This window comes from Artibeus jamaicensis, unplaced genomic scaffold (assembly GCF_021234435.1).
Source record: "Artibeus jamaicensis isolate MK-2021 breed Jamaican fruit bat unplaced genomic scaffold, CSHL_Jam_final contig_415, whole genome shotgun sequence".
Taxonomy (NCBI): Eukaryota; Metazoa; Chordata; class Mammalia; order Chiroptera; family Phyllostomidae; genus Artibeus; species Artibeus jamaicensis.
In genome coordinates, this window is record NW_026521823.1 from 34,318,602 (window position 1) to 34,332,780 (window position 14,179).

General features: G+C 48.9%; 1 protein-coding gene across 1 annotated transcript in view; it reads right to left on the bottom strand.

Annotated features, from left to right (window-relative positions):
• ABCC4 (ATP binding cassette subfamily C member 4) overlaps nt 1-14,179 on the bottom strand; it is a 212,172-nt gene that overhangs the window by 122,679 nt on the left and 75,314 nt on the right. The window contains exons 12-17 of the mRNA XM_037132441.2: nt 11,991-12,085; nt 11,691-11,777; nt 5,599-5,695; nt 2,268-2,477; nt 791-931; nt 337-374 (exon numbers count right to left, since the gene is read on the bottom strand). Coding sequence (XP_036988336.2) covers nt 337-374; nt 791-931; nt 2,268-2,477; nt 5,599-5,695; nt 11,691-11,777; nt 11,991-12,085 — 668 coding nt within the window. The remainder of the gene's footprint in view (nt 1-336; nt 375-790; nt 932-2,267; nt 2,478-5,598; nt 5,696-11,690; nt 11,778-11,990; nt 12,086-14,179) is intronic.

A 14,179-nucleotide genomic window follows, 5' to 3' on the forward strand; every position in this document is an offset into this window, starting at 1 on the left:
CTCTGATGCATCAACATGTGGTGTGTCTCTCTCCCCCTCCCCTCTCTATAAACATAAATACATAAAATCTTTGAAATGAAAGAAATGCCATTTGAACCGTGCCTCTGAATTCTTAAAATTGTCTGTGAAGATGCTGCTGAGTATCAGCCATGGGTAGAGGTTGTGGGAGGGTCACACTCCGCGGGCAAGAAAAACTTTCATTTTTCTGCAGGGAAACTAAATGAGGATTCCAGCAGGAGGCTGAGCAAACCCCACCGCTCCCCAGCTCTGTGAGACAGTGAGGCTCCATGCTGTTTTCGCGGCACCTTGCGGCCAGCCCGGGAAGGAAGAACTCACCAGTAGGAGAGCCACCAATCCTGAAGAATGTAGAACACCTGGAGCAGGGAGACACACGCACGAGTCACACACGAACATCACGCACCAGCTGAAAAAAGCTCCCTCGCTAAAATGGGTCATCTGAAGGCTCCAAAAAACAGAGACGGTCCTTCCAGCTCAGGTCAAGGTTGTGCCAAGCCCAACATCCCACATAACAACAGGTCGAGTAAGCGCCTGTTACTTATTTAAATTTTTACAAGACATCCTTTGTGGGGTTTTGTCCCTGGAAGCTGATGTACACGCAACAACACCACTCAAACATTGTCTCTTTTGATCCCCATGAACGGCACATTCCAACGCAAACCCAAGTGGACAGCAAAAATACAGTCAGAGTATAAATAAATTCAGTGTAAACATAAATATTACCGTAAAGATCAAGCTGGGGGCACAAAACAAAACAAAGGCCCCTGTTTACCTGCGCAGCAACGTTAAGCGGAATAAGGACAATGAGGATAAACCAGTTGGCCCCAGCTGTGAAGTAGTTCCAGTAGGCCTTGAGACCGATTTTTCCTTCGGAACGGCTCTCCTCGGCGACTGGAACCTGCACGTTCTCAACCTGGGAAGGAAAAAAGGCAGTAAGGGACAAAACTTGAAGTCACCCTAAAATGTCAAAAGGTCAGCCGTGCACTCCACTGGCAAAGTGGTAGGAGAACACGCACGTCCCACATGCTGGCAGCGGTGAGACACGGTGCCTCTCCTGCAGGGGCGGGGGTGGGGGTGGGAATATCTAGCCACTCGCCTACGCATGAACCCTTGGGCCCAGCCACCCCACTTCCAGGAATCTTTAGGTGTGAGGAAATGTCATTTGCATGAGGATGTTGTGGCCTGGCTCTGCTTAAAGCAGAACATCATGATTTCCGACACGTGCACAGCACCCTCGATCCACATATGCCTGAGAAGCGTGTCCCACAATAACACACAAAATGACAGGAAGCCAGTGTAGCACTCTAGACTGTTTGCGTCACTCAATAATGGAAACATTAAGCACCGTCGGAGCTCAAACTGCTGGCCAAACAGTCAACGGGGCTATAATAGCAACATGGAGTAATGAGTTTGAATAACGAGGGAGAACACAGGATCCGAATCAATTTGGCTCCTGAATTGTAAAGAGTGATTCCTGAGTTTCACATGTGAGAGACTCATCTGAATCCCTGAACCAACCATGCTCCTGGATTTGCGTAGTCAGATTCGGATTCGTGGAACACCCATGTGTATGTGTAAGGGGGATCTGGTGCAGGTCTGGAGGACTCAGAATGCATCAGAGGCTTGCATGAGCCAAACATGTCCTCGTTTGCACAGTCCACAAGGGAGTCAAAGATGGGTTCCCAGTCTTGAAGGGTAAGAAGAGAAGATGGAAACTCACTCTAAAGTGTCTACCCTGTGCCAGGTCCTTTGTACTTGCTAATTCTGGCCTATCACCAACCACCTCACCGCTGCCCAAAATAATACCACCAGTCACCTCTGGTGCCAAAACATTCCAACATATAAGAAAAATAGCTGATTTACTGTGGCAGGATACGGTCTGAGGGGGTCTTCAAATGAAGCCTCTGGGTGCAAAAGGGAAGCCTGGGGCCATCAGAGCAGGTAGGATTTACCTGTGATAAATTCCAGAGCTCTAATGTCAATCACTGTGCCACACATGCGTAGGAACTTAGAGCAGGGCATTCGCTACTGATGTCCACAAGGTCCTCCATCCCACACCCAAAGGAGAGCCCCAGTCAGGCTTGCTCCCTTCATTCTGTTTTAATTCTACAAATGCCATGGATGAAGCCCTCGGAACCACAGGATCTACTTTGGGACAAATGAAGCTGTCAGGAGCACAGCAGAATGAAGACCCATGGGGCCACCAAAAGCAGAGAGAAGCAGGGCAGGCTGCAAGATGAGAAACTCACAGACTGGCCCTCCGGGGCACCATCTTTCAGTGAGGGTCTGGAAGACTGCTGAGACCAAACGGAAGACTCCGAGAAGGTCCGATGCCTCAGCGTGGGACTCTCTGAGGCGGACGCTTGCTCGGCCTCCTCATTTTCCTTCTTCAAAAGGGAACCAAAGTCTAGCTTGGATTTCAGAAACTCGGTGTAAGTCCCCTTTTGCACCATTTTACCCTAAAATAAAAATAAAGAATGGGAGAGACGCACATTTGCATTTGATAATACGAATCAAGAAAAGGTAACTGGTCTCAAATTAGGATTTCTGGAAGAAAATTACCCTTCGGTCTGAAATTCCGGCCGACAATTCAACTTAAAACGGACTGAGCATTCTGCTTTCTGATAAATGCTGTGTCATGTGCTCAGTGATATAAAAAAATCGGTGACCATGCGCTGCAAATGGAGGTCATGACGTTACCAACCATGGTCCCTTAAAGAAGCCAACAGTATAGATGTTGGTAGGAGTATCTGAAGTCTTTTTAGATTGAGTCTCCTATAATGAGCAGAATTTGAATTTAAAAGAACAGTACCAATTGGGGAGGATATTCCAGGGCGGGGGACAGGGGGACCAAGGTTAACACAGGTCGGCACATGCACTTCTGCACAGGTAAAGGTCACTCATCAAATCTTTGCCGGCCACTGTCATTGTATCATGTACCCTACCAGGACAAGACCTGTGGAACAAGCCCTGGATACAGAATCCACGAGCAGCATCTTCATGGTCTTCATTCTGAAACTGCCCTGGAAACTTGGGAAGTTACCAACTACAAGTTCAACATTCCACATGTTAAAGTAATTCAACGAGGAGGCCGTTAGAGGGGGTGGCTCTACTTAGCAGCCTGTGCAAGGACACCAGCTCTGACCTGGAGTCAACGCACTTAAACACAAGAAAACAAAACTTGGGGACAGTCACAAGTGGCCACCTAGGCTTTCCCAAACCAGGCAACTGCTTAAGTTACAGCCAATCAAATAATAGTTTTTAATTACATGGGGCATCTCATCCCATAGGTCCCTATCCTTACAAAGTTGTAGAAAATGACGTGCAGATATTTTCACTATTTTCTCACCTGGTAGAGCAAGACTTGGCAGATTTACTCAGTGGTAAACACAATATTAGGCAAAATCCCGGGACACAAAACAAATCAGAGCAGGGCAGCCCCGGTTAAGGCAGGCCAGGAAAAAAATGGCCCGGCCCCTCTGGCCTCCCACTCACCCCGTCCCCGCAGGAGACCCACAGAGAGAAACCCAATGAAGCTTCCGGGAACCATTTGATACTGCAGAATCCCACTATCCTTCGTGATATACTATGTCTTGTTCCACTTGGGAGGCAAAATTCATACAATTCATTTAATGAAAGTACTGCTTTCTACTTAGTATCTGTGAGATGCACAAGGAAACAGCTAATGGTGTACAGAGAGCAATTTCTTCAGCAGCCAAGCCCTGGCAACTCCAAGAGGGGACAAGGGGGCAGCCAACCCCTCTCCGGTGTGAGAAGAAAGACCAAATGAACAGTGAGGATGAATCCAGCTCACCCAGGGGTGCTCCAAAGGGGACAAATATCTTGATAGTATTAATGTTGGGGGCGATGTCCTCAGAAGAAGCAATCAGGGGATCCCCCAAACATCCAAGGTTGTTCTACTGTCCTGATTCTGTACTCACAATATTACCATACTAGTCCCACCCCCCTGCATGTGAACGTAACTGTTCTCCAGTTTGAGGAATCTGAGCCCCTCATCCCTGGAGCAGTGGCGGAGAGTCAGTACACAGAACCGCCTTTCCACAATCTTTCTTAGGGCAGACATTCCCAGAGCCTGTCGGGACAGGCAAGGGTTAGGGTTAGGGATGGAGGCCCAGAGGCACAAAGGCCGATGAGCCCACGAGAGCCACGTCAACCATGAAGCCTCAACAATTCTCATCACCTGCACCCCACCCACCACGCTCACTGCTGTGGGTTGAACGGTGGCCCCCTAAAAGCTATCTTCAAGTCCTAGATGTGATCCCTGTGACTGTCACCTCATTTGGAAATAGGGCCTTTGTAGATGTTATTGAGCAGGGGGGCCCCTAAATCCAGTATGACTGATGGCCTTATGAAGAGAAGAGAAAGGAGACTCAGACAGAGGGACACGACCATGTGACAACAGAGGCCGCGACTAAAGTGCTGCATCCAGAAGCCCCCAGAAGCCACCAGGAGCCCGGAAGTGGGAAGAGGCAGGGAAGGACTTTCCCCAGAGCCTCCAGGGACAGCATACCCCTGCCAGCACCTTGACTTTGAACTGTGGACTCCAGAACGAGGACTTTAAATGTCTGTTTTAAGCCACCCAGTTTGGGCACTTCGCTGTGGCAGCTCTAGGAACTGATGCAAAACTAGCCTAAGCCCACCCTTCTGAACTTGACTTAGACTTCTAATTGTCTCTGCTGGTGCCCCTCTGGTAAACCTCAAAGGGGTCTTTTAAAGTCACGCATCAGACCACACAGGCCTCTGCTCTGGACGGTCAGTGGCTTCCTACACACTTCAAGGCCTGCTGCCCGCCCGCCCGCTGCTCTGGGCCCAGCTGCCCACACACTCTGCCTCCGCCTCTCCAGCCTTCCTGGGGCTCCTTCCAGGGCAGGTTCTTCTGCAGGATCCTGCCTCAGTCGCCGCCCCCCACTCCAGGTGGCGCAGGCCCCACCCCTCTGTGGGGAGGAAGTCAAGGTATCAGCCCACCCTCTATCGCTTTCACCCCATCTATCCCCCAGAAGGATGGAAGTCCCCCGATAGCAGGGACTTGGTGTCTCGCAGCTGCGCAGGGTCTCACACGTATCAACTAGCAACCAAGTACATGGGGTGCATGGGTGTCTCTGACCGGGGGGTTCTCAGCGAGGCCCCCACGCTCCGTTTTCAGTGGAAGACACTCCTTACACAAACTGCATAGAACAATCAAATGGACACAAACGTGTCTGCACATCTCTACTTCCCAAACAGCAGACTTGAACTTAAAACATGCAGGAGGAAGACAAAACGTCCTCAATAAGAAAGCACCATTATCCTTAACAATTTCGCTGAAACAGTTGTCATTTAAAACTGGGGTAGCGGTTTTGTGTACTGTCCTCTAAGGTAGGTGGCTCGGCATGGAATGAGGGCGTTCCTACGTGTCTTTGGACGTATCCTTAAAGGCACAGGGTGGCAGCTGTGCGAAAAAAAAAAAAAAAAGACAAAACCCAAGGCGGAAGGACGCAAGGACAGTGACCTGGCTGGGAGGCCTGGCCTTCAACAGGCCTGAGAGCTAGGAAGCTGCACAGACTGCTAGAGGTTACTCACATCTTTCAATATCAGAATCTGACTGGCAGCTTTTAGGTACTGCAGCTGGTGGGTCACTAAGATTGTGATCTTCTTGTGCAAGGTCTGACAAATGCACCTGTAAAGGGAAGGGGGACAGTGTGCAAACACACGTTAGTGGGGCGCTCCGAAAAACATGCATTCTGAAAACAGAAGGAGACAAAGACAACACAGTAGCAGCCGAAGATCTGGAGTTTAAACACTAATGCTAATACAAACGTAAATCAAGGAAGCCAACGGGGTCCTTGAATTCACCGGCAGCAAAGTTCAATCCAGCTCCGTAGAGAAATTCTAAAACATAGTCCAGTGCTGGAGGTGGCTACGGCTAAGTGCTGTTTTTCTCCCCAATAAAACTCGGCTTGACAATTTATATATATTTTGTGTTGAAAAACGATTGAGCAATACCAAGATTCTACAACCTGACCAAACTGAAAGACCACTTATTTTATGGCTGTGCAGGAAGAGGAGAAAGGGGGAGTTATGGTATTAAAATGTGTGCATGTTTTCTTAGGTAGTTTCCTGGTTGATTAATTATGACTTATGGTGCACATATTAAGCAAAAAAAAGAAGTCTTAGATTCTCAGGAACCTTTGTCAGAGTGCATTTTTTAGATGCTTCTCCTAAACGATAGTAGACAGAAAGTAAATGTTAGTGCAGCTTCCATCATACCCAACACCTTTCCCAGTCCTGTCTGGGAAGCACATCATCTGTCGTTAGGACTGAAAACCTGCCGAATACAAAGATGCACGAACGAACCCAAATGGCCCTTATCACAGTGGACTCACCCAGTGACTCAAAGTGCTGATTCTCTTAGTGAACACCCGCCTCCACAACCAACCTTGAAGTTTTGTGGGGTTTTGTTTTTTTACAGTAACCCCTCAACATGCTCCAACATTTAAATGCACACCCCTGGGAACTCATCCCCAGCTGCAACCTCCAACAGTCTGCGACACCCTCCGCCCCAGGTAAGAGAGTAGCTGGTCCCGGACCCCAGGGTATCCGAGCAGGGCTCTGGGCACACCCTCTGGTTGCACCAGTCACACACTGAGCAAATCTCGGAAACAGGGCCACAGTGCTCCCCACGAAGGTGGGCCAGACCACGAGCTCTGGAGGCACCTGGACTGGAGTTTGCGTCTGTCCTGCTGTACCTCTTACCAACCCAACAACGTCGGGCGAGCTACTAAACCTCCCGAATCTCAGTTTGATCATCTCAAAATAAGGCTAATGTCAACTCACAGACATGCTCTGGGAAGTAAAAACAATACCCGCTTAGTAAACGCTAGCTCCGTTCTCCACTCTTCCTATCACCCGTAGGTGCCATCTGCTTTGGCGTCAGGAGAGGAAAGTCCTAAGGGGACAATCTGGAGACTGGTCATATGAGCAGGGCGAGGCCCAGGGTGCAGGTGCACACACTATCACTTCATGGTCTACGTCCAGAGGGATTACTTTTCCCCTTGGACCTGGACCTGGCTCTGTTTGGCTCTTGTCAGGCTTACTACTAAAGCTTTTTGTGGAAGTATTTCGCCTTATTTCAAAATTACCTGCCACTAATCTCTCAAGACAGGTGCTAATCAGATCTGACCGATTGCTCTGTCTGAGATGGGTCAACCCAAAAGTTTCAAAATGTTTTCTTCCTCCCAGCCCATCACTGATTAGGTAACATAATCGTAATGCTATTGTAAATTGATGGCTTTAAATGTCTCCTACATTATGCTTCTTATTAAAAAGAGTAAAAATTTCTGCCCTGACTGGTATGGCTCAGTGGGTTGGGTGTTGTCCTGCAAACCAAAAGGTCACTGGTTCAATTCCCAGTCAGGGTACCAGGGCCAGGTCCCTGGTTGGGGGCATGCGAGAGGCAATCGCACACTGATATTTCTCTCCCTCTCTTCCCCTTGGTCTAAAACTAAATAAATAAAATAAAATAAAATAAAAAGTAAAATGAGACAGAGTCGGAGCCTTCATTCAATCAACACACATTTGTTGAGACGTTCCAAGCGCTGAGGATACAACCACTGGTAAAGAAAACAAACGATGCTCTGAAAACAGAGGGTGGCGGTAAGTAACACAGAAAATGCACCGCAGAGCCGTGGTGGGGGCCACAGAGACAAAGCTCAGTGAGGGCTGGGGCTGCTCTCTTTGTTGGAGGGGACAGTGAGCCAGGAGAGGACCTGGGAGACATCGTGGAAGAAGGCACAGCAGGTGCCGTGGATCTGGGACAGAAACAGGCCGTACAAAGGCGCTGTCATGGGTCCACAGTTCAGCCGGGGGTGGGCAGGTGTGAGGTTCAAGTCCAGCCCCTCGAGGGATATAGGATCACAACCCCCCCTGGAGGGCCAGGAGGGACCAGAAGAAAGGTGGTGCTGGTGTCCTTCCTCTTTCTCCTTTGCCCTGGCACACTGTGCCCTGGCTCTTGGACAGAAGCAACAACGTCTGCACAGACAGACAGATATGAGAAAGGGCCCACCTCACTCTCAGTACCACACAAAAGCCAGTGTGGTGTACTGAGTCATGCGAGGAAATGCCGGGAAGGCGAACAGGGGGAGAGTGCAAAGAACCTTGCTCGCCGTTTCAAGACATTGAGCTACATCCTGACCTTGGAGGGGGGTCAGTGAAGGTCTGGAGCAGGGACAGGGAACTGAGGGGGCAGTGAGGTGGGAGATCTGATTCCCACCAGATCAGACCAGAAGAATTCCCACTAGACCAGAAGAATTCATGATGCAGAAGGTGGGGGCATCTGGTGACATTGGGGCTTTCTAAAATACCACAGGGATCTGTGGCCAGAAACAAACTTGGTTAACATCATTAATCTAGGGGTTCCTAACCTTCTGGATGTGATAGAATCCACTTAATGTTTACAGCATCTACTAATCTGTAGAACTCAGAAACCCTAATAACCTTGGGTATATAGTCATGACTGCTGTAAACTGTTAATGGCAAGGAAAAGCCTATTTCATTCACTTTTAACACAAAACACTCACATTACTAAGCTCCGACACAACTGCCATCTTTCATTGCACATTGTTCAATCCAATTTTCTGACTCATTGAGAACATTCTCCAGTTGCTACTGAGTGGTTTTCTAAATTGCATTCGTGTACCCAGGCAAAGTTTCTCTAAAGAATGTGGTTCTGATTAGCAAACAACAGTTTTAACAAGCTTGCTTCCATCAAGTGTATACCCAACGTCATTAAACCCAAAAGGGGCGAGAGGACTTTATAAATACCTGCGATCGAAGAACTTGGGAGAGCTTTTGTGATGAGCACACTGATACTTAGCCATTAAAACCCTGCCCCTCTTCTCCTGGGGACATGATACACTGGCCAGCAGAAATAGTTCCCGACGTGATGGAAAACTTGTGCAGACACACAAGTCAGGGTGGCAGTCATGTGGGAGTTCAAGGTGGAGTCCAGGGAGCAGGGAGGATGAGCTGCTACTGTGGACGCCACAAAGGGTGGGGGCGGGTGGGGAATCCCTGTGTTGGCTGAACTCAGTAAGGTGACAGGGGAACCCCTGCCACTGAACTCAGTACAAGCCACAAGGCACGTCCCAGCCTATGGGAGAATCCATCGGGTCACAGGCAGGAAAGCGTGGAGGAGAGAGGTCAGCCCACACAGCTAGGGGCCATGCCCAGTGTCTGCTGACTTGGCCCTGCTGTTCACACTCTGAAGAGTTCAATGTACTACGTGTTTTTAAAATTGTGATAAAGTTTATGTGAAATAAAATTTACCATTTTCACCATCCATCTCAAGAACCATTCATCGCTCCAGTAAATATGCCCATTTTATACACCCACAGTCTGGTGGAGAAAGGTGGGGGGACCCGCCCAGTGACCCATGCTCAGTGGATGACCTCAAATCCCAGCTCCTAGCCCTGGCCAACGCAGCTCAGCTGGTTGGGTCATCCCACAGAGCAAAAGGGCAGGGGTTCGATTCCTGGTCAGGGCACCTGCTTGGGTTATGCGCTGGCTCCCCAGCAGGGGGCCTGCAAGAGGCAACCAATGTTTCTCTCCCATCGATGTTTCTCTGCCCTCTCCTTCTCCCTCCCTTCCCCTCTCTCTAAGAATACATAAATCTTAAAAAAAGAAAACCCCAGCGCCTAGTGTGCTGCCTCACGACATCTTGCTGGCACTGCTGACTCTGCTCACATGTCTTCACTTCACTACTTAGGAACCAGTGTGTCGCCCCCCCCCCCTCAAATTCTCATGTTGAGGCCTTCAGCCCCTCGACCTTAGAATCTGGCGGCAGTGATGACGTTGAAATGAGGCCACCGGGGTGGGCCCTAATCCAGTCTGACTGGTTTCCTTAGAACGGCAGGTCAGAATATAACAAGGAGGCGGGGTGGTGATAAGCAGTGACCGTGCGAGGGCAGGGCGGGAGGAAGGCCACCCGCAGCCAAGGAGAGAGGCCTCAGAAGAAACCAAACCTGCGGACACCTTGCTCTCGGACTTCCAGCCTCCAGAACAGCCAGAAAATACATTTCCCTTGTTCAGTTCCCCCGGCCTGTGATCCTTTGTGACAGCAGCCTGCTTCGGACTGAATGTTGGTGCCTCGGAAAATTCATACCTTGAAACCTCATCCCTCCTGGGACGGTATTGGAGGTGGACCTTTAGGGGGGTGACTAGGTCATGCGGGGGAGCTGCTGTGAATGGGATTCGTGCCCTAGTGGAGGCGACCGCCACAGAGAAGTGCTTTCCCCTTTGTACCATGTGAGCGCACGGCGAAAAGGGGAGCCAGGGGCCGCGGTTCCTCGGACGCCAGAACTGCCTTGGTCTGCAACTTCCCAACCCCCAGAACTGAAGTCAATTTAAAATTGTCACCTTTAAACCGCCCAGTCTATGGCACTGACCCCACACCCTCCCCCAACCGCGGGTCATAAGTACCTTCCACCGAGCCCCGTCCACAGGGAGCTTTCCGATCTCAGCTGAATGCCTAGGGCTGCACCCTTCTCCTTCCTTTTAGTATCCGTTATCCTTTATCACAGCCCTTTAGGCCTTGAGGTGAGCCGTGCATCTGTCTTGACAAACTCCAAGGAGAGAGAAATTCCTTAGGGAGCAAAAGGAGACTGACACTTCCTGCCCTCCCTTCTCTTGCCCAGTGTGGATCTCACTGCCCTCCTTTCATAAACTAAGATGTCTGTGCGATCACATGTGTGACAGCCTCAGGGCACACAGTAGGGCTTCCACAAGTGCAACACTATAGGGCTTCAACAAGGGCAACTGAAAGGGGTCGTTGGCTTTACCAGGGTAAACAGCAGCAAGGTATCTGTGGGGCAGACTAGATGCTGTTTTAGCAAGAGCAAGTTCATGGCCAGCCTAGACTGCACAGGAAATGTCCACTGGCGCACATTAGGATATCATATACACAGAAAAGAGATTCCGAGTGTTCTAGTTCAGTGGCCCAGGGCCTAAGAAAAGCCAAAGAACACAAATTCCAGAAACACAAAGTGAGAGGCAAGAGTTAAGACACAGTCTAGAGTCCTAGGTTCAAAGTCCAGTAAACCTGACATGAGTGGGCATGAAATGATCAAAGCCAATACCCTGCTACGGAACAAATCGTTCTTAAACTTCCAACCCACAGAATGATTCAGCAGAAACTAACAAGGTCTTTCCCTGGAAGACCAATGTCACTACTGGACACATGGCTTCTACCGCACCAAAAACAGTGGTGGAGGAAAAGAACTGGCAACCAAGTAACAGGTCACTGAGTCCCCCCCTGCAGACTTAAAATCTGTAGATCGTCCTTCTTGTTTTGGGGTCTGCATCCATCAACAGTGCCTTGCCTATCAACTGCAAGTATGTGCGTGTTGCAGGGGGTTGTGACTTGCAAACTTTGCCCTTAATTCCTTAACTCCTAAAGCATGTACTCCATTCGCCTCCACGCACTGTAAGCACCTTCTGGTCCTTGTACACCTTGATCTCCTATTGGTGCAAAATTTCTCTAAAGTGGATCTTGTGTGGAGGGAAGGAAGGGGAAAGAGGGACATCAAAGCAGAGGGCACTCAGTCTTCCGAGGTAAGAGGCTTCACTGCGCAGGGTTCTCGGAAAGCAGGAAGGACGTAAAACATGAGCGGACTCACAGCTGGAACAAGTGCTTGCTGACTTCCGCATCTACCGCGCTGAGGGGATCGTCCAGGAGGTAGATGTCTGCATCCTGATACACCGCTCTAGGAAACAAAAAGAGGTATCATGGGGAAGAATGCTTCCGGTCCCTGCGGCTCATCACGGAATCACAACAGCGTTCAACAATGCAGCTGATGCTCATTCCAAGAGCCAAAGAAAGAATCCAAGACCAGTGCTTCACACAGTGAGCAGGGGCTGAGTGTCCCTGGAAGCGGTAGAAGAGGCATGTGCGGGAGGTCAACCAAAATGTGACCTACCTGGCAAGGTTGACACGGGCTTTCTGCCCTCCACTCAGCGTGGCTCCCCGATCTCCTATCACGGTTAGATCTCCATCCTCCAAAAGCTCCAAATCCTTACAGAAACAGGAAAAATCGACGCCTTAAAATGCGTTCTCCCACCGTCATCCTAAACTTTTAGCCTCAGTTCTTCATGCACAAATCTGACCAACAGCCGTGGACTGATTTCACACTGACTCAACTGTAAGCTCGCCCCTTTCTAATAAATTCTCGGGCATTTTGTTTGTTTCTATCCTGTAGTTCTTCACAGGGTTGATGCAGTTAACCACTTTACAGATATTTACTGAACAACTACACGTCAGGCATGGCTGTGGGTGTAACGAATTCAACACAGTGCAGAAAAGAGCCTTGGAGTTGCAGGAGATGACGAACGCAGGGTTAGGGGACAAAGTCAAGATTTCGGCTGTGGGCAAGCGTAAGTAAGTACTGGTGACGACAAACTGCAGGCGGGTGAGCCAGTCTGAAGGTCTGTGCTAGAGACACAAGCGTGACAGCTGGTGGCACATACCTGGCTTGTGCAGGCACAGGACTAATTTTATCAGGAAATGAGTGTGCCTGGCCCTGACCAGTGCGGCTCAGTGGGTTGCTTGTCATCCCACAAAGTGAAAGCTTGTTGGTTCGATTCCAAGTCAGGGCACGTGCCTGGGTTATGGGTTCAGTCTCCCGTTGCTCTCCCTCTCATTCTCTCTCCCTTCCCCTCTCTCTAAAAATATATAAAGTCTTTTTTGTAAAAAAAAAAAAAAGAGAGAGAGAGAGAGGGAAGTGTCTCTTAGCTACTCATTACACTGATCTCAGCCTCAGCTCTGGAGAAGGGACGACACCCAACCCGTGTCTTTGGTGACACTTAGGGCACAATGACAGAGTGACAGACAAGATCTGTATAAGAAATAAAAGCAAGAAGTGCGGTCTGAGCAGGAAAAACCAAGGTCTGTTCTAGGAACACTGTGCAGATCAGCTGGACAAAGCAGATGCTTGTCCTGTGCAAGCCAGGAAAGACTTGAAGCTAAGAAAAATGAGGTTTGATTTGAGGGCCTGGGAATCTGTCAGGAATTATATGTGGCCAGCATTTAAAAAACAAGTGGACTAATCACAGTACCCAGGAAAGAAGATGACAATAACACCCCCAAAATGACGGGACAACAATCAGGTTTGAATCACACATCACTATATTAGACATTTTTAATTAGATTACCGACAATTATTGCTAAATGGATCCTGACATAATCAAGCATCGATCTAGAACACATAGCAATACCTGTCTGCAAACGCAGCTTTCATTTCTTTTTTTTAAATAATTTTTTATTTATTTTAGATTTTATTTATTTATCTTTAGAAGGGAAGGGAAGGAGAGATGGAGAGAAATATCAATGTATAGTTGTTTCTCATGCGACCCCCGCTGGGAACTGGCCTGCAACCCAGGCATGTGCCCTGACTGGGAATCAAACCACGATCTTTTGGTTCACAGGCCTGCGCTCAATCCACTGAGCTACACCAGCCAGGGCATCTTTCATTTCTTTGTCTCTACTTTGGCCAATGTGGGAGAGAAAGCAAATGGCACATTGGATCTCCCCAAGTCTCACTTTCCTCTCCTACAGAATATGCTGCAGAAACAAGAATTCCTGACTCAAGGATGCTGTGAGAATCGAGAGGAAGTGTATAAACAGCCTCTACAAATAGAAAAAGGACATGAATTAATTTTTGCTATTATTTCCTGACCGAGCCAACAGTGGGACCTCATTCACATTCTGATTCCGTGTGACTTGTAACAGGCAAGAGAAACAGAGCATCAGCATCGTGACCCATCCCTGACACCCACAAAGACACAATGTCACAGGGTCCCTGCATACTCAACGTGAAGGACATCAGATGAGGGACAGCGATGGCTCCATCATAAAGATTCATTTTTATTTCATTTCATTTCTTTGTTGAGCTAAGACATTAGAACCATCTCTTGCTTTTGGTTTGCAGGGGGAAAAAAAAACGGAGCCATTTTAACCTAGGTTCCCAGCCTTCCGGGAACACACACACACACACACACACACACACACAGGCAGGGTACTTGGCCCCTGGTTCACTGTCACAGTCCTGGAAAAGTGTCCTTCATTTTCTTGCCTTGATTTCACATCATTTTGCTTCCCTTCTCAAAATAA